General features: G+C 35.5%; 1 protein-coding gene across 1 annotated transcript; it reads right to left on the reverse strand.

Annotated features, from left to right (window-relative positions):
- Positions 1-15,643: 15,643 nt before the first annotated feature.
- Positions 15,644-19,238, reverse strand: LOC131641457 (probable glycosyltransferase At5g03795). Its single transcript, XM_058911750.1, has 4 exons — positions 18,828-19,238; positions 17,329-17,576; positions 16,890-17,238; positions 15,644-16,446 (listed from the first exon to the last, which is right to left on the reverse strand). Exons 1-4 carry the CDS (start codon positions 19,062-19,064, stop codon positions 15,778-15,780), a joined length of 1,503 nt encoding a protein of 500 aa, XP_058767733.1. The 5' UTR covers positions 19,065-19,238; the 3' UTR covers positions 15,644-15,777.
- Between the last annotated feature and the right edge of the window lie 455 nt (positions 19,239-19,693).

Below are 19,693 nucleotides of genomic sequence, written 5' to 3' on the forward strand. Positions count from 1 at the left end.
TAAAAACTTGACAGATAAAAATAAATTGCACAGTTATTTTTATCCTGGTTCGTTGTTAACTAAACTACTCCAGTCCACCCCCGCAGAGATGATTTACCTCAACTGAGGATTTAATCCACTAATCGCACGGATTACAATGGTTCTCCACTTAGTCAGCAACTAAGTCTTCCAGAGTCTTCTGATCACACACTGATCACTCCAGGAACAACTGCTTAGATACCCTCTAAGACTTTTCTAGAGTATACTGATCCACACGATCACTCTAGTTACAACCTGCTTAGATAACCTCTAAGACTTCCTAGAGTATTCTGATCCACACGATCACTCCAGTTCCTTACAACTTAATGTAATCAATTCTAAGAGTATTACAATTGCTTCTTAAAAGCGATAATCACAAACTGTGATATTTCTCTTAACGTTTAAGCTTAATCTCACTAATATATTACAACAGCAATGTAGTGAGCTTTGATGAAGATGAAGATTCTGAGCTTTGATTTGAACAGAGTTTAAGCAAGTTAATTTGAGTTGTTTTGGTGCAGAATCGTTAACCTTGCTTCTCATCAGAACTTCATATTTATAGGCGTTGGGGAAGATGACCGTTGAGTGCATTTAATGCTTTGCGTGTTCCGTACAGCATCGCATTTAATGTTATACGCTTTTGTCAACTACCTCGAGCCTTGTTCACGCTGTGTCTACTGACGTAGCCTTTAATAGCTTTTAACGTTCCTTTTGTCAGTCAGCGTAGCTTGCCACTTGTACTTCCTTCTGATCTGATGTTTGTGAATACAACGTTTGAATATCATCAGAGTCAAACAGCTTGGTGCATAGCATCTTCTGATCTTCTGACCTTGAAGTGCTTCTGAGCGTGATACCATCAGAACTTCAGTGCTTCTGTTCTCTTGTTCTTCTGATGCTTCCATAGACCCATGTTCTGATTCTGCTTCGACCATCTTCTGATGTCTTGCCAGACCATGTTCTGATGTTGCATGCTGAACCTTTTGAGACAAAGCTTCTGAGCGCTGAATTATGCGTACTCTTTATATATTTCCTGAAAAGGAAATTGCATTGGATTAGAGTACCATATTATCTTAAGCAAAATTCATATTATTGTTATCATCAAAACTAAGATAATTGATCAGAACAAATCTTGTTCTAACACACAACTCCGAAAGAAATATGGGATACGTTAATGGTCACTCATGAAGGAACCACTAAAGTAAAGAGATTGATATTGGACACATTATGTCAAGAGTACGAATTGTTCAGAATGCATCCCCGAGAATCAATTCTTGACTTGCAAAAAAGATCTTTGCACGTGACAAATCACTTAAGTGCCCTTGGTAAGACTTTTTCTAATGACGAACTTAATCTTAAAATGCTTAGATCTTTGCACGTGACAAATCACTTAAGTGCCCTTGGTAAGACTTTTATTTCTCATATGAAGATCGTGCAACCAAGACATCGATGGCATCTCATCATTCAAGTGATTAAGAACATGGGGTTAGTGATTATGAAATTGATGATAGTCCTTCATATGATGAATTAAAAAGTGCTTTTAATGAATTACATGATAAATTTTTAAAACTTTCTAAAAAATGTTCAAATCAAAAGAAAACTATTTTAAATCTAGAAAGTGAGACTAGTAACACAAAATTGGAGTTAGACTTAATCAACAATTCAGCATGAAATAATTTTTCATCTCTTGAATCTAAAATTGTTAAATTAAACCAAGTGATCATGAAATATGAAAAAGGTCAAATTGGTTTAGAAAATGTGTTAAGTAGTCAAATACTTTCAAATCATAGATGTGGACTTGGCTAAACTAATTTTGATAATCCTAGTACATGTCAAAGCATCTTTGTAACGGCTATTAGCAAATTCAACAATGAAAAATCAAAGAAAGAACATATTGTAAATAATCATAAAAGACCTTATAGAAATAACTTTTGTGTCAATAAAAGGATTCACGTTTTTATACCTACTTGTTTTTTATTGTAATGCAAAGGTTCATGCTTATAATGCTTGCTATATAAGATGTTATGGTATTCCATATGGTGAGTATGTATGAGTGAGGAAGGTATCTAATCCAAGAGGACCTAAAGAAAATTGGGTACCTAAGTATTACTAATTGTTTTGTAGGTACTTGAAGATCATATGCTAGTATTGTCAAATCATGATTGATCCTTCAAGATACAAGACCATATGATATGGTAGTTCTAAAAGTTTCATTGAATGAAAAGATGTTTTGAAGAGGCATCAACTTCAATATCAATTTTAATGGTGATTATTCATTAATTTTGAACTGTGATTGTTTTAATTTTATGTGTGATTTGATTTCCTTGTTTCACATTTTGTATGTGATTATTAATTCATTAAAATTTGTTTTGTTTCTAATAGTTTCTGTTTCCATTCCTATGTTTTCATTGAAACTATGTATTTATTCCCTCCTTTTTGTTTTGCTACAGTTTTTTCTCTTTGTTTCTTGCTCTATATCTCAAAATTTCATCTAGCAAAACAACCACTATTTTTGTTACTCCCACTCCTAGAGCTAAAAGCAATAAAATAAATTTTATAGAATTTCGAACCAAAATTGGATGGCAACATGGCAATTGTGGTGGAATATTCAGATTCAAATGTCACCTAGTTGGCAACAGATATGATGTTGGACCTTATGCTTTTGTGCTTGATGATGTTATGTATTTGTTTATAAAGCTTGTTGTTGAATCTGATGAATTAGATTTCAAAAGAGACAATTGATGGACACTAAGAAAGATGTTCGTGGGGTAGAAACTCGTGAAATGGTCATTGCTACATCTCAAAAGAAAATAAAGTTTGTTGTTGGTTCTTATACTAGTGTTCAAAAACAATTAAGGTTTAAATGCACATTTGATCCTCCCCATTTTAAAAATCAACTTTTAGTCTCCCCATTTTAAAAATCAACTTTCTTGTCTCTGAACTTTATATCACTTAGGATTTAGTTGGCTCCCCTCCTACTTTGCAAACGTGGAATTGATGATTATGACAAAAAGTTATATTTAATTAGTTGACAATATTGACTAGGATAATTTATTATTTAATATTTATTTACATAATATATTAATTGATAATTGATTATTTTAATTAAATTATGGATTAAATTGTTTGAAGTCCCCATGAATATTCAAACAACCAATTATAGTCCCTAAAAAATTTTCTTCCTCATAATTTTTTTCGTCCATAGTATTTGTCCCTCCTGTTAAATCCCCCTAACTAAAGTTGATGTTGAGTCAAATAGGGGGGAAATTCTGACAAGTGGTAGTGACTCATGACAACTCGCTCTTTCATGAACACATGCCTCACCTGCATGTGCATTACTTCTTTTCCCATTTTTCTCACTCTTTAAACTTAACTTAACTAAAATAAAAACAAAACACCACCTTCTTCTCTTATATTCCACAATAACAACATGAAGAAAAACATCATAATACTAAACACTTTATATTTATCCCTCTTCTGCGTTACCCTCTTAGTTCACTCCAAAAACAATGATGCTTCAGTCATGTTATCTCAAAAGAAATATCAATCCACCTAGTTCACTCGGTTGGCCTAACCCAGATGCAAGTAAATGGAACCATGTTCCATGCTCTGACGATAAACATGTTATTCAAACCCAAATCGATCTTCAAAATCTCCAAGGTACGCTCCCTCAGAATGTCCACAACTTATCAGAGTTACAACACTTGGAGCTTCAATTCAACAATTTCTCGAGTCCTTTTCCGAGTTTAAACGGGTTAAACTCTCTTCAATGTTTCTTTGCTTCAACTTGTTTATGTAGAGATCGGATAACCTTTTTTAGCCTTGGGAGATTCCTCTGTCTCTTAAAGATGCTTCTTTGCTTCAGCTTGTTTCTGTAGTGATCGAATTTTTTTTGTGATGATGTTTTTCCTATTATAGCCCTTATGCATTAAGCCTTCAATAATCATAAAGGTATGTTGTCGAAGAGCTTTTCTGTTTTAAAGGTTGATTCTTTGTAGTTGGATGGTTGAATAGTTGAGTCTTTGTTCTCAACTCTTCTTCAATCATGTATTTCCACAAACTATATTTTTAGGAAAACAACTTCATTATTGATATTCACTTTTGAGTGTTCCTCGGGAAAGTTCATTAACAATCACCTTCTCAACCTCTACTAAAAATTTGGGAAGCTTCATGTTGATGTTAAATTATTTGATAGAATGCCAAAGTAGGAATATAATATTCTAGGGTCTATTTGGTAATGAGAGGGATGGGAGGGGATGAATTTTAATAGAGAGAAGAGGATGGGAGGGGATGGATTTTAATAGAGAGAAGAGGATGGGAGGGAAGGGGAGGGATTTTTGTAAATTATATATGTGTTTGGTTCAAAAGAGTGGAGGGAAGGGGAAGAAAGGGATATTAATTAAAAATATGTTTGGTTCACAAGGGGATGAGAGAGATTTTATTAATAATTCACATTTCTATCCCTATCCTTCTAATATCTTTATCATCTTATATAACTTATATGATATTCAAAGTATAAAAATTCATAAATATTTTTTTGATAATGAAATATGCATAAATAATTAAACATAAAATTTTCAATGTTGATTAATTAAAAAAGTTATAACTTACCACATAAGGTTAAAAAATTAAATATATTAGATTTAGATCGAAAGTCTTTGAGACAAATTAAACTATGTGTTAATAAAAAATTTTAAATCGTGATGAACGATCTAACAAAACAAATACATAAAATAATTTATACTAAACAAAAAAAATAAAATAATTGGTTTAAAATTTTATATAAAAGAAAATATAATATAACTGAAAAACAAAAATTAAAAAATTATGAAAACACAAAAAATATAGTAATTATAATTTACATTAACTATAAAAATACGAAAATAATTTTAAGGTTCAGAGTAATTAAAATAAATCGATGGAAATAATAAAAAAATCATTCAAAAGAGAAACAATAACATAAAATTAAATAATTTTAAAATATTAAAATAAAACTAAAGATATTTTAATAAATATAATTATTTTCTTATTTTAATTGATTTGGTTAGGTTTTTGGGACCTCTTGGGCCTATGTCCCCTCCATAATTTTGTTTCTACACATATCCAAAGCAATCCGTACCTCTGGTTTTTTCCATGTTGTATTTAATTGTTTATTTGATCATTTTAATCCTAGTTTGTATTTTATTTTCTTGTGTCAATTGTATATGGTCTATTATTTTTTTAGTTTTATAAAAATGGTTATATTGATATATTTAGGTCAATTTCATGATTAAGGTAGTTTCTTTAGCTTAGACTTTAATTTAAGAGTAAGCGTTCAACACTTACTCGAAATCATAACTATTGATGATCATTAATCCAACGGTTTTAATTGATTATTTAATCTAATTATTTTTTATATAAAACTTTAATTAAAATTGTTGGATTAATGATAATCAATGATTGTAATTTAGAGTAAGTGTTGAATACTTACTCTTGGAGTAAATATAACTCTCCTCGTATATATATATATATATATATATATATATATATATATATATATATATATATATATATATATATATATATATAACAATTTCTCTTTCCTTTAGGTAGTTTTATTAAATTAATAAAAAAAAGTTAAATAAAACAATTTTCTATTAGTATAAGTTAAACCAGCTAACCAATTTGAAACATTATTTTATAAACTTAACAAAAAATAATATTTTTTTTAAAAAGGAACCTACTAAGGACCCTTAAATGTAAATTAGAAGTTAGCGTAAATGTTCACAGTTGAGTAGTATAAGTTTATCGCTCAAAGACATTTTCATGTTGTTCCATTAAAAATACTAATCGATACTTACGAACTATGTAGACTCTGATTCCATCTTTTGATGCATATGTAGGCATATGTAGGCATAAGGTGCGACGCCTTAGCAAGTCCATTAATCACTAACGTTTAGCATAGTTCACTTTCCCTTGTGAATATTTAAAGGCAAATTAAGCAGAAATAAATAAGAAAACGCAGTTACACTAATCTTAGATAAGGTTCTCCTTGAGTACAAGGGAGATAATACCTTCCCCTTACTTAACTGACTCCCGACCCTTTAGTCTTCTATTTTAGGTTTTTCCTATTATTTTCCTTGTCCTTAGAAGGAATAAATGATGGTGACGACTTCATTAATTTTGTCGACCGCGACATCATGTAACTAGTTACAACTGTAAGTAACAAACAAAAAAATCAATTTTATTTTTATGTAACCGATTACATCATTTCATGTAATTGGTTACCATTGAACTGAAATATTTTATTTGCTTTTCAGAAGTACTTATTTGAGAAACTGAAACTTGAAAGCCCCTCAAGTAGTCTATTGCATGCATTTGAATTATTATTATTATGAACTAACAAAATTGTCAACAATGTCTCTTATTTTCTTCGTTTAAAAAAACCTTTATAGCATTTGAGTGCCTTCAAATATTCCTCGCCTTTAGAAGTCCGGATAATATACTCTTAATCATATTTATGGCAAAACCTAAAGTGTAATTGAGCAAGAATTTGTTCCCTTTTACTACCACACTTTCTCATCCTTTTGTATGATATACCATCATCATGCAAGTAATTTTCTTTGATCTTTTTCCAAAAACCTCACACTTTAGGAATAGAACATTGCTATGCAACTTCTTTTATTACTATTTTTTCTAATACTTTATTAACAATTTTTTGAATTAGTATACATCATTCTTCGTTCATTCATGTTCATATTTTTCTTTAATGAATATAATGACACTAAAGCTGAATTGAAAGAGAATTTTTTTGGCCACCTCCCAACCCTCTAGTCCACCTCTGGTGAAAAACCCAAACTACCCCTGACTTCAGAAATGCATTTCCAAAATGCAAGAAAAAGGTGTTTTCGGAGATGCATCTCCGAAAGCGCCTTTTTTTTTTGAAAAAAATTGTCTTATTTCGGAAGTTCATTTCCGAAAACAGCATTTTGGAAATGAACTTCCGAAATAATGCGCGTTTTGCAGATTAAGCAAAACAGCCCCCCTCCCCCAAATCATTTACCCTAATCTTCTTTCAAACTCAAACTCTCTTCAAAAATTCTGCAAAAGCAAGTGTGAAGTATCAGAGGTTGCCAAACTCTTCTTCCAAACTCAACCAAACTCATCTCAAACACTAATTGGTAAGTTTATCATTTTTTTTCAATTTTTAGATCCAATATACATTATTATATTAGGGTGTTTAGAAACTGAAAAAATCACATTAAGATAGGTTGGTACTGATATTAGGTTGTTTAGTAGGCATAAAAGTAGTTTTGATTTAGGTTTTTGGGGTCTGCCATTGGAGGTTGCAGAGAAGTTCTGCGCAGGGGTGTTTCGGAAGTTCATTTCCGAAAACACCTCCATTCCCAGTTTCGGAAATGAACTTCCGAATTGTATCAAAAGTGCAATTTTTTATTTTTTTTCTTTTGTCTCGCATATTAATCGATTTCAATTGTTTACAGGAACATGTCAGGCAACCAACCAGCACGCATCAGACAGGGTAGGGAGACCCAGACTGCGTCGGCTAGACGCGAGCGGGCGGCGGCGCAGTTGGCGTTGACACAGGGACGGGGGCAGGGCCGGGGACGACGTGTGCGAGTTCCCGTGGGCGAGGGAGAGGGTACATCTGCTTCAGGATCTAGGAGTCGGCTGGCTCGGGTATCTTCTTCCCGCCAGCGAGAGGAGGAGGAGGAGGGTGAGGAGGAGGTGGTGGCAGTGCCCTACCACGAGCCGGAGGGGGTACCGGATGTTGACCCTCCAGCCGGGGAGGAGGATGAGCAGGAGGACAACTATCCGGGAGGGCCCTTTGACACTTCTGTGCTGATTAACTACCACGATCACGTCGCTCGGCGTATCTGGGAGGGAGAGGTATTTTTATAATTTAACCGTTTATTTGTCACCATTTTTTATAATTTAACCGTTTATTTGTCGCTTATTTAATATATGTCGCTTATTTGTTTTTTTTTTGTAACAGGAGAGAGAGCCGTTGAAAATGGTGAACCACGCCCGGAAGATTTTCAGTCTGTTTAAACCAGCAGCTGAGTGGTTTAACGACCATGTGTGAGGTTCAGGGCTTGGCGGGCTCTGCATGACGGGGTACACCACCATCAGCACCGGCAAGCAGGGGGCATTTGTGGAGCGCTGGCACAAGGAGACGTCCTTTTTCCACTTGCCGGTTGGGGAGATGACGATCACCTTGCATGACGTGCAGTGTCTTCTCCACCTGCCGATGAGGGGGCCGCTGTTGCACCACTCCCGGATCCAGAGGGTCGAGGCCATTGAGTGGATGACGCTCTATTTGGGCATGGAGCACGAGGTTGCTCACTTTGAGTGCGTCACGACATCTGGGCCTCATGTCCGGTTCACCACACTGAGCTGCTATTTTGAGCACCACATGGACGCGGCGGCCGAGGCTGAGGAGGCGGGTGACGAGCTATTCACACACTATCACCGCGGCTGTGCTCTCCGGTGTTGGTACATGCATGTGGTAGGCGATGCATGCTTTGTGGACAAGAGTGCAAGGTACGTCGACGTGACCTACCTCCGCTACTTCATGGACCTGGATACCGTTCACCAGTGGAACTGGGGGGCAGCTACTCTGGCATACCTCTACCAAAAGCTGAATAAGGCCTCCAACTGGAGGACGAGGCAGTTGGTCGGATCCTGCACACTACTTACGGTACGTTTTATTTTAATACATTATCGTATTTATTTATTTATTTATGTTTCGTATTTATTTTTAATACATTATCGTGTTTCTGTTTTAGAGCTGGATCATCTCCTACTTCTCCCGCATCCACGGCTTTCACATCGATCCTGCGTACGTGGACGCCATGCCCAGGGCCGCCAGATACGTTCTCCAGAGGGGAACGATGCGATGGGACCATACCGTGGATACCTGGACCGCACAATGCACGACGACGTCACCTGGAGGCCGTTCAGCGACTACGCTCAGATTGTCCCCTTTGACGACATTGCTCTATATTCAGGCTGGCTGGCATGCGGGACTACCATCATGGTCCGGTATCTCCCTGAGCGGTGCATGCGTCAGTTCAGATTCGTGCAGCGGATACCCAGGTCACCCTTTGAGGCTTCTCCCGACACAGTGACCCGAGTGCAGCTCACTGCCATATGGGAGGACTGGCAGCATCATGTGGTACCGCAGGAGTACCGTCTCACTCGGGTCACACAGGACTAGCACAGTGAGGAGGGATACGTCACATGGTTCTATCGGGTGTCACATCCTCTGCTGAGAACCGACGTTCCCGGCGCTCCTAGGCCAGCACACGAGGAGATCCTGGAGAACCAGCAGGCCGAGGATGACCACGTCATTGATCTCATGCCGATCTGCCAGCGGATAGAGATGCTTGGGCGGGACGCGTTGGATCGAGGTGTCGTTCAGCAGGGCGGTCCAGAGGCAGTCGCCGTGATGGAGATGATCGTCACTGATGCGGGCCGTGCGGCGACATACAGGCGGCAGAGGAGGTCCCAGGGAGAGAGGGTTAGGCACACCCAGTAGTGGTCGGGTTTATTTATTTTTTGTTTTCGGATTGTATCTTTCGCACAGTATTATTATTATTTTCGGCTTGTATATATTATTTGGATTTGATTTATCATATTAGTATTTTCAGTTTATCTGTTGCTTATTTTATTTGGCGTTTGCGTTTAATTAAAAATGCGAGACTGTTAAGAGAAAACATAAAAAAAACACAGTTTCTGCATAATTCGGAAGTTCATTTCCGAAACCCCCCAAAATCTGAATAAATGTGTTTTCGGAAGTACATCTCCGAACACACCCCCCATGAGGTGTTTTCAGAAGTTCATCTCCGAAGACACCCCCCATGAGGTGTTTTCGGAGATGCACTTCCGAATTGTGAAAAATTTTTAAACAAATCAATGCTTCGGAAGTTCATTTCCGAAGCAGGGGTATTTTGGGTTTTCGCTGGGGTGACCCCCATAGAGAGGTGGCTAAAGAAAAAACCAATTGAAATATGCATCATCCATGATATTTTTCCTATTCAAAAAAGTATGTATACATGAAATAGATTAATATTGTAATAAAAGTAAAAGATCAAAATTATTTAAATATATAAATCATAAAAATGATTGGCCTGATACATAAAACTTCACACAGCAGAAAAGAAATATTGAAGCTAGTACAAGACTTCAACTATAAGAAGATTCATTCATTCATTCATATAGACTCATATTTAAATACATGTATACAGTAATTTAAGTAATATTTTCTATTCAAACAATTGGAATTACATTGGTCATTGTCCATAGTTTTATAGAATCATATGGATTAGAACAGTGGTTTGGACATCATTTTCTACTTTGACTAAAATGTACAAAAATTTAAATGGTAATCATACATCTTATACCATAAATGCTTTATTTATTGAGTTATATATTCCTATATTTATGCACTATGATACTACGTATAGAAGAACTTAAACTAAAAAAACCAAGTCTAGATATTAAAAAGATAATATCTCATGTGATAAAGATGCTTAAAAATATTATAATCCTATTATTTAAGTTTGATTGTGACTACTCTGTTATCCTTCCAGATGCTCGTCGTCTTCCACAACTTCTTCCACTTGCATATCACCTTCAACAACTTGTCATCTTCCACAACTTCTTCCACTTATACATCACCTTCAATAGCTCCTTCCACTTGTTCATCATTTTCAACCATGGTATCATCATTTAATTTGGCATGAAAATTATTGGTTAAATGTATATAACTTGGAATTTGATGAAAAGAAAAACGTAAAAAATCAATTAGAATACCACTTGTTGACCGGTTGATGCAAATCAATTATCCCTTAAATCTCTCATTAACACATTATTGTTAAAAAGGTATTTCTTAATTTTGCAAACTAAATTCTACGCTGTCGACCACAAGCTCATGTGTAACATTTAGAATGTTTGACTATATATTATCATTCTCATGCTTGCTTAATATAACAAAAACGTATCACTTACGTGTAAGAGGTTCCTTCTTTTGTTTACCACAATAAATAAACGCTCCCTGTCATACTAGAAACTCATTTAATAATATTTTGGCACTACTTTGTACATAAAACATCTATATTATATTGTTCATCGTAAATAGTGTTTTACTAAAAAAAAATTTAAAAAATTCTTTATAAAAAATAATTTATTTATAATCTATTTTATAACATAAATAAATATTATTAAATATATATTTTATTAATAAATTATTAATTAAATTTTATTAATCAATAAAATATACTCCCTTCATTTTTTTTTTAAAACAAGAGGGCCGAGGAAAAAACTACACCGTGATCAATCTAGGAACAGAGACTCCTAATAGATCATCATCTAGTAACCCACTAACACAATTAGGAGCGATAATGTATTCAACAAAATTACAATCAAGGTTGCATCCTTTGTTTGCCAACGCATCTGCACACTTATTAGCTTCTCGATAAGAGTGGTTAATTCAAACATCATCACGAAGCTCATCAATCTTGTGATTTGCCTTGACAGAGCATAACCTTTCTGGCCCTCTGACGCGCAATTTTAAATAGCATTTATAACCGCAACAGAATCCACATTTAGCTCTACCGTCTTCTTTCCTAATCTGAGCATATAGTTTAGACCTTTGAAAATACCCCACAATCCGCTATAAAGGCCGAACATGCGCTCGTATTTTTCGCATTGCCTATTTATAAGCAAATTTTAATTTTTAACATTCATTGAATAAATGATGTATCTAATTATCATCCAAATACAACATTATTAAATAAATTTGAAAAATCAAAATTTACTTATAAATAAGAATGAAGGGAGTATAACATTAAATACGTCTCACATTAAAATATGAAAAATTTCTTTAGCCACCTCCCTATGGGGGTCACCCCCAGCGAAAATCCCAAAATACCCCTGCTTCGGAAATGAACTTCCGAAGCGCTTTTTTTTTAAAAAAATTTCCACAATTCGGAAGTGCATCTCCGAAAACACCTCATGGGGGGTGTCTTCGGAGATGAACTTCCGAAAACACCTCATGGGGGGTGAATTCGGAAATGATTTCCGAATTATGCAGAAACTGTGTTTTTTTTTAATGTTTTTTCTTAACAGTCTCGCATTTTAATTAAACGCAAACGCCAAATAAAATAAGCAACAGATAAACTGAAAATACTAATATGATAAATCCAATCCAAATAATATATACAAACCGAAAATAATAATAACAATGTGCGAAAGATACAATCCGTAATCAAAAAATAAATAAACCCGACCACTACTGGGTGTGCCTAACCCTCTCACCTTGGGCCCTTCTCTGCCGCATGTACCCCGCCGCACGGCCCGCATCAGTGACAATCATCTCCATCACAGCGACTGCCTCTGGACCGTCCTGATCAACGATACCTCGATCCAACGCGTCCCGCCCAAGCATCTCTATCCGCTGGCAGATCGGCATGAGATCAATGGCGTGGTCATCCTCGGCCTGCTGGTTCTCCAGGATCTCCTCGTGTGCTGGCCTAGGAGCGCTGGGAACATCGGGTCTCAGCAGAGGATGGGACACCCGGTAGAACCATGTGACGTACCCCTCCTCACTGTGCCAGTCCTGTGTGACCCGAGTGAGACGGTACTCCTGCGGTACCACATGATGCTGCCAGTCCGCGCATATGGCAGTGAGCTGCACTCGGGTCACTGTGTCGGGAGCAGCCTCAAAGGGTGACCTGGGTATCCGCTGCACGAATCCGAACTGACGCATGCACCGCTCAGGGAGATACCGGACCATGATGCCAATCCCGCATGCCAACCAGTCTGAATATAAAGCAATGCCGTCAAAGGGTACAATCTGAGCGTAGTCGACGAACGGCCTCCAGGTGACGTCGTCGTGCATCGTGTGGTCCAAGTACAAACGGTATGGTCCCACCGCATCGTTCCCCCTCTAGAGAGCGTATCTGGCGGCCCTGGGCATGGCGTCCACGTATGCAGGATCGATGTGAAAGCCGCGGATGCGGGAGAAGTAGGAGATGATCTATCTCTGAAACAGAAACACGATAATGTATTAAAAATAAATACGAAACATAAATAAATAAATAAATACGATAATGTGCTAAAATAAAACGTACCGTAAGTAGTGTGCAGGATCCGACCAACTGCCTCGTCCTCCAGTTGGAGGCCTCATTCAGCTTCTGGTAGAGGTATGTCAGAGTAGTTGCCCCCCAGTTCCACTGGTGAACGGTATCCAGGTCCATGAAGTAGCGAAGGTAGGTCACGTCGACGTACCTTGCACTCTTGTCCACAAAGACTGCAGCGCCTACCACAAACATGTACCAGCACCGGAGAGCGCAGCCGCGGTGATACTGTGTGAACAGCTCGTCACCCTCACCCTCAGCCTCGGCAGCCGCGTCCAGATGGTGCTCAAAATAAGTGCTCAATGTGGTGAACCGGACATGAGGCCCAGAAGTCGTGACGCACTCAAAGTGAGCAACCTCGTGCTCCATGCCCAAATAGAGCGTCATCCACTCAATGGCCTCGACCCTCTGGATCTTGGAGTGGGTCAACAGCGGCCCCCTAATCGGCAGGTGGAGAAGACACTGCACGTCATGCAAGGTGATCGTCATCTCCCCAACTGGCAAGTGGAAAGAGGACGTCTCCTTGTGCCAGCGCTCCACAAATGCCCCCTGCATGCCGGTGCTGATGGTGGTGTACCCCGTTATGCAGAGCCCGCTAAGCCCTGAACCTCGCACATGGTCGTTAAACCACTCAGCTGCTGGTTTAAACAGACTGAAAATCTTGCGGGCGTGGTTCACCATTTTCAACGGCTCTCTTTCCTGTTACAAAAAAAAAATAAGCGACATATATTAAATAAGCGACATATATTAAATAAGCGACAAATAAACGGTTAAATTATAAAAAATGGTGACAAATAAACGGTTAAATTAAAAAAATACCTCTCCCTCCCAGATCCGCCGAGCGACGTGATCGTGGTAGTGAATCAGCACGGAAGTGTCAAAGGGCCCTCCCGGATAGCTGTCCCCCTCCTCATCCTCCTCCCCGGCTGGAGGGTCAACATCCGGTACCCCCTCCGGCTCGTGGTATGGCACTGGCACCTCCTCCTCCTGCTCCTCCTCATCCTCCTCTCGCTGGCGGGAAGAAGATACCTGAGTCAGCCGACTCCTAGATCCAGATGAAGAGGTACTCTCTCCCACGTCCTCGGGTACTCGCACACGTCGTCCTCGGCCCCGTCCCCGTCCCTGTGTCGACGCCAGCTGCGCCGCCGCCCGCTCGCGTCTAGCCGACGCAGTCTGGGTCTCCCTACCCTGTCTGATGCGTGCTGGTTGGTTGCCTGACATGTTCCTGTAAACAATTGAAATCGATTAATATGCGAGACAAAATAAAAAACTAAAAAATTTGAACTTCTGATACAATTCGGAAGTTCATTTCCGAAAACTGGGATGGAGGTGTTTTCGGAAATGAACTTCCGAAACACCCCTGCGATGGAGTTTTCTGCAACTTCCATGGCAGACCCCAAAACCAAACATAAAACCAATTCAAAATGCTTCTAAACAACCTAAATACTACTAACAACCTACCCATATATCATTTATGCAATTGAAACCCTAAATAACATGCATTTGAATAATGAATCTAACAAATTCAAAACTTACAAATTGAGTGATTTGAGGGCTTTTGAATGTTGTATAGCAATGTGATTGGAGCCTTGATGCAGCCTTGGAAGTGTGTTTGCACAAATTTTCGCCTTTGATTGTTTTTGATTTGAGTTAAGGTAAATGAATGGGGGAGGGAGAGTGTTTTGATAAATCTGCAGAACGCGCAGTATTTCGGAAGTGAACTTCCGAAATGCTGTTTTCGGAAATGAACTTCCGAAATAAGACAATTTTTTCAAAAAAAAAAATGCGCTTTCGGAGATGCATCTCCGAAAACACCTTTTTCTTGCATTTCGGAAATGCATTTCCAAAGTCAGGAGTAGTATGGGATTTTCACTAGAGGTGGACTAGAAGGTAGGGAGGTGGCCAAAGAATTTTCCAAAATATGAAATATAATATTTGATTAATAAATTATAAGTAAAATCTATCTGACATTAAAACATAAAATATAATATTTAGTTAATAAATTATGAATAAAATATATGATTAATAACAAAAAAATTATTTGTGGTTAAAATAAGAGTTTAAAGATAGTGCACTGTCAGTGTAAATCAGTTTTATACATACAACCAATCAAAATGCTTTAATTTGCCATGTAATTACAGTTTTTTAAAATTAAAAATGGGCTTTATTCTGATGCATGTCTCTCATTGGTTGACAGTGTAAAAATACTTTACACTGTCAGTGCATTTCTTTTTTTCCCTTAAAATAATTGGTGAAGTTGATTAATGATACAATTTTAATTTATGTTACAAAATAAATTTTAAATAAAAATTATTTTTTTATAAATAACATTTTTATTTTATTTTTAAAAAAAATACTACGATGAACAACTAGGGTAAGAAATAGCATGCAAACCACAACAAATTGCTTGCAATAATATGATAAATTAAAATATCACTTTTACTTAACAACTCTAGATATCACACAAAAGGTTAAGAATCACATTCACAACACACAATCATCATAATATTACATTACAAATTAAAAAATCATAATATTACATTTCAAATCAAAACTACCAAAACTAATTTTCAAATCTTACATGGTAAAAACTAACCAATAATCTTATACATGTTATTGATCATTATTGATCATCATGAACTCTAAAGTTCAATCTTCTAAGCCATATAGAATGAAGTATCATATGAAACACATCAAATCTCTTAGGTGGAGAATTCACTTCAAAGTGTTTCCTAATTAGTCCTATTCTTCTTTGCATTCTTATATATTGTCTTGGAGAAATACCCATCAATATTTTTTTCAAGTTTGGTATATCTTTAACAGAAACCTCAACAGAAAATGATTTCCAATTCAAAACATCATTGAATGGAGGAATATAATGATCGGAAATCAACACCGGAACACAACCTGTGTAAATTGCTTCCACAACTCTCGGACTCGCTACCTCGTATCCGCTAGGACAAAGACAGAACTTGCTTTTCCGGAGCATATCGTAGTAGGAAACACCCTTTGGGAGGTACTTGTGAACTTGAATGTCTTCGTCTTTGTTTTCCCAATGTTCGAGTAGAATCGGCCTAATGGGCCCGTGAAGCCCACCCGCGTAGAAAGCTAAAAGTGATCTCTTGGATGGCGATGGCCCGCCGATGTAACCGTGTGTTGTACCAAATTTAAGATTGATTTCCGGAATAGATACGTCCTTTGTTGGTTTGAATGCTTCGGAGGTGTTGGCGTTGCATAGGGCACGAATCGAGTTTTTGAACAAGTTTGGAACTGCCTTTGATGTCTCAGGCCCCTGAAAATAGAAGCAAAACAAAAATTGAAAAATTTTTACATAGAGTTTTGAATAATGTTTGCGACCACAATATAGATCGCAAGTAGTTAGAAAGTTAGTTATGATTGATTGAGAATGGATTGAATAAAAAAAATTGATTACAATAAATGTATGATACATTCTATAGAGTTCATCTAATTAAATTAACTAATTGTAACATATTTTTAACTAATTATAACTAACTTGGAACTAACTCGAACAATATTCAACTAGTTCTAAGAGTTGTAACAACAACATTTGATCGCAACTCTAGTTATAACTAATTTGTAACTACCTCAAGCAATATTCAACTAATTCGTAACTATTTCAAACAATACTCAACTACATTTGATTGCAACTCTATAGTCGGAATGTAAAATATTATTAGTAAGACTACGATTTTTAAGAGATAGTGATATATTTACCCAATCATGGCAAGCAAGCATGAAATGATCTGCTCCAAGGCTTCGATTCCAAAAGGGATATTTTTCGGACACGACGTTGATATAGTCCTTGACGGTTTTCTTAATGGGACCAAAATCATGAGTTTCACGTACATAAACGAATTGGACCATCATTGCAACACTAAAAGGAAGGAAAAACACATGTGCTTTTTCAGGATCTTTTGTTCGAAATTGATCATTCATCTCGACAGCGTGGATGAAATTTCCTTCGATTGAGTATATGTTTTTGCACGGTCCATTATGGAAAACCGGAAGTTCGCCTTCTTCGTACACAAATATTTTGAATTGTTTCTCCATTTCTAAGTAACTCCTGAAACATAACAAATAGCGATTTCGCAAAGTAAGGTAAGAGAGTTATATCTAACCAATAAAATGTGATTAACATGGTGGCATTATTTACCTGTGAAATGAATTAGGATTGTGATACATTGGCCCTGTTGGAACATAATCTATGTCTTGTGTTTGATTCCCATTTTTTGCTTTTCTTATTGCAGCTCTAGCTTGTAGTAAACCAGCTTCTGTTCTGTCTAAGATGCTGAACTTTCTTGGGAGGTTTGGTTTCTCTTGAATAATATTTGATTCATTCATAGAATTTGTGTTGTTTGGAAGAATTTGGGAGGCATTGAGATTTTCATTATCTTTGTTCTCCTAAAGAAAAAAATTGATGGTTCATTAAATTCTTGTTAGTTAATTTTGACTATATTAAACTGAAGTATTTAAACTTTCGACATCTTTCGACATTCTATTAAGTTTCGAAATTCTTGTAAATTAAATCAGTTCAGATGGTAATTATGGATGGACATCTGACTACGTGAATATTTATTTTAAAAGGGTAAAATTTTATTTGCTTATAAACAAATAAGTAAAAAGGATTAGGATGTAGAAATTTAATTCAATAATAAAACAAGAGAAATTTATGTAATCTTTGTCTTTTTCATTCTTCCTAAAGAGAAAATAAAATTTACTTTTTGTAGAGTTGAATGTACAAAAATGGATTAAGAATAATGTTGAATGTACAAAAATGGATTAAGAATAATGTTGAATGAATATGGTCTAAGAATAATGCAAAAGACTTTTCTCCATAAAATTAAAGTTGCATGAGTAACTTGAAGTTAAGGGAACTAATAGTGAACTTTAATGTAAAGTAAAGAATAACAACTAAGAATATACAATTAAAAAGAATAATTTATACACCAATATATAACAAGAATAATTTAATAAAAAAATTCTGCTCTCTCAAGCTTATTAATTTATTTTCTTTTATGATATGTTTGAAATTATTGTCAATTAGCTATGTTATTTAGTAATGGGGTGTATTTGGACAATGGGGAAATTAAGAAATTTAATGTCTTAAATCAGTAATTAATTCTAAGAACCTACATTACGGCAACAACAAGGTAACATCATACATCAATTTCCATATGATCAAATCTTTCAATTTCTGAGACTAAAATTATCAATTTTATATAAATAAATGATTACAACTCTCTTACAATTCTCAGATGAAAAGGAAAGGTTCTGTTAAATGTCAATTTTAAATTATTAATTATAACTTTGAAATTTGTAAATTTTGTTAAATGTCAATTTTAAATTATCAATTATAATTTTGAAAATTTGCAAATTATTAAAAAATATATTCTAATTTCTCTTTCTTTCTTTTTTACAAATTCTTGCAGATTCCATCTCTAGTTATTCATCACATCATGAAAGAAAAGAATAGCATATAACTTTTCTCTCTAACTTTTATCACATTCATAAATTCTTTCCTTTTTTACTTTCATTCCTTCTTAAACACAATCAATTATATTATAAAAAATTCAATCAAAAGAAACTTCTACAGTACACTAAATATCCTATTGACTTTTCAAAAAAAAAGAATACCAAAATAAAAAATCTTACCAATTGTTTATCAATAAGTTGAATAGAAATTGGAGGTGAGGAAGATTGATTATGAAAATCAACAGCAACAACATTTTGTGAAGTCCATGAGAGAGGAGGATTTTGAATTAGAATCCAATTAGAAGGATTAGGACCTAATACAGAAACTAATCCTGCAATAATTATGAGTGGAACCATGAACAATAAAAGCTTCATAGATGAAGTTGAATATGAATATGAATATGATGTTGAAGCCATATTCTAATGATGATAATATTAATATTTGTTACTATATGGTTTGAGAAATCATGATGATTTTATGATTATAGAGAGAAAGAGTAGAAACAGAGAAGGTTAAAACAGAGAGGTTTTTGGTGGGGTTGTATTTATATGAGGAAATTGAAGAATTTAGGTAATAAATTGGTATGATTTTATTCACAAGCTTATGAAAATTCTACCTCTTATATTGTGAGTTTTTGCATGCAATTTTTTGGGTTTCCTTTTTTACCCTTTACTTCAGCTTTTATTAATACCTCACAACCGATTCACACTAATATTGTCTTCAAAAAAACTGCCTCTTTATTTAATGCCCTCGTCATCATACATATGTGTGTTTTAATATATGTTTGATCTAGAGGTGAAATTGATGGAGCTAAATTTTATAAGGGTTAAAATGAGTATTACTTTTTTTGTATTTAAATTTAGTATGACATAGAGTTTATTTTTAAAAATATTATATATGAAAGTATTTAAATATGTAATTTAAAATATATTTAATTTAGTTTTAATATTTAATATGATATTTTAAAAAGTTTAACAATTTATTATATACATTAAAACAGATATTTATTTCATATACTATTATTTTTGCCATAAAATATCAAGAT

The sequence above is a fragment of the Vicia villosa genome, unplaced genomic scaffold, assembly GCF_029867415.1.
Source record: "Vicia villosa cultivar HV-30 ecotype Madison, WI unplaced genomic scaffold, Vvil1.0 ctg.003769F_1_1, whole genome shotgun sequence".
In the NCBI taxonomy this organism is placed as follows: Eukaryota; Viridiplantae; Streptophyta; class Magnoliopsida; order Fabales; family Fabaceae; genus Vicia; species Vicia villosa.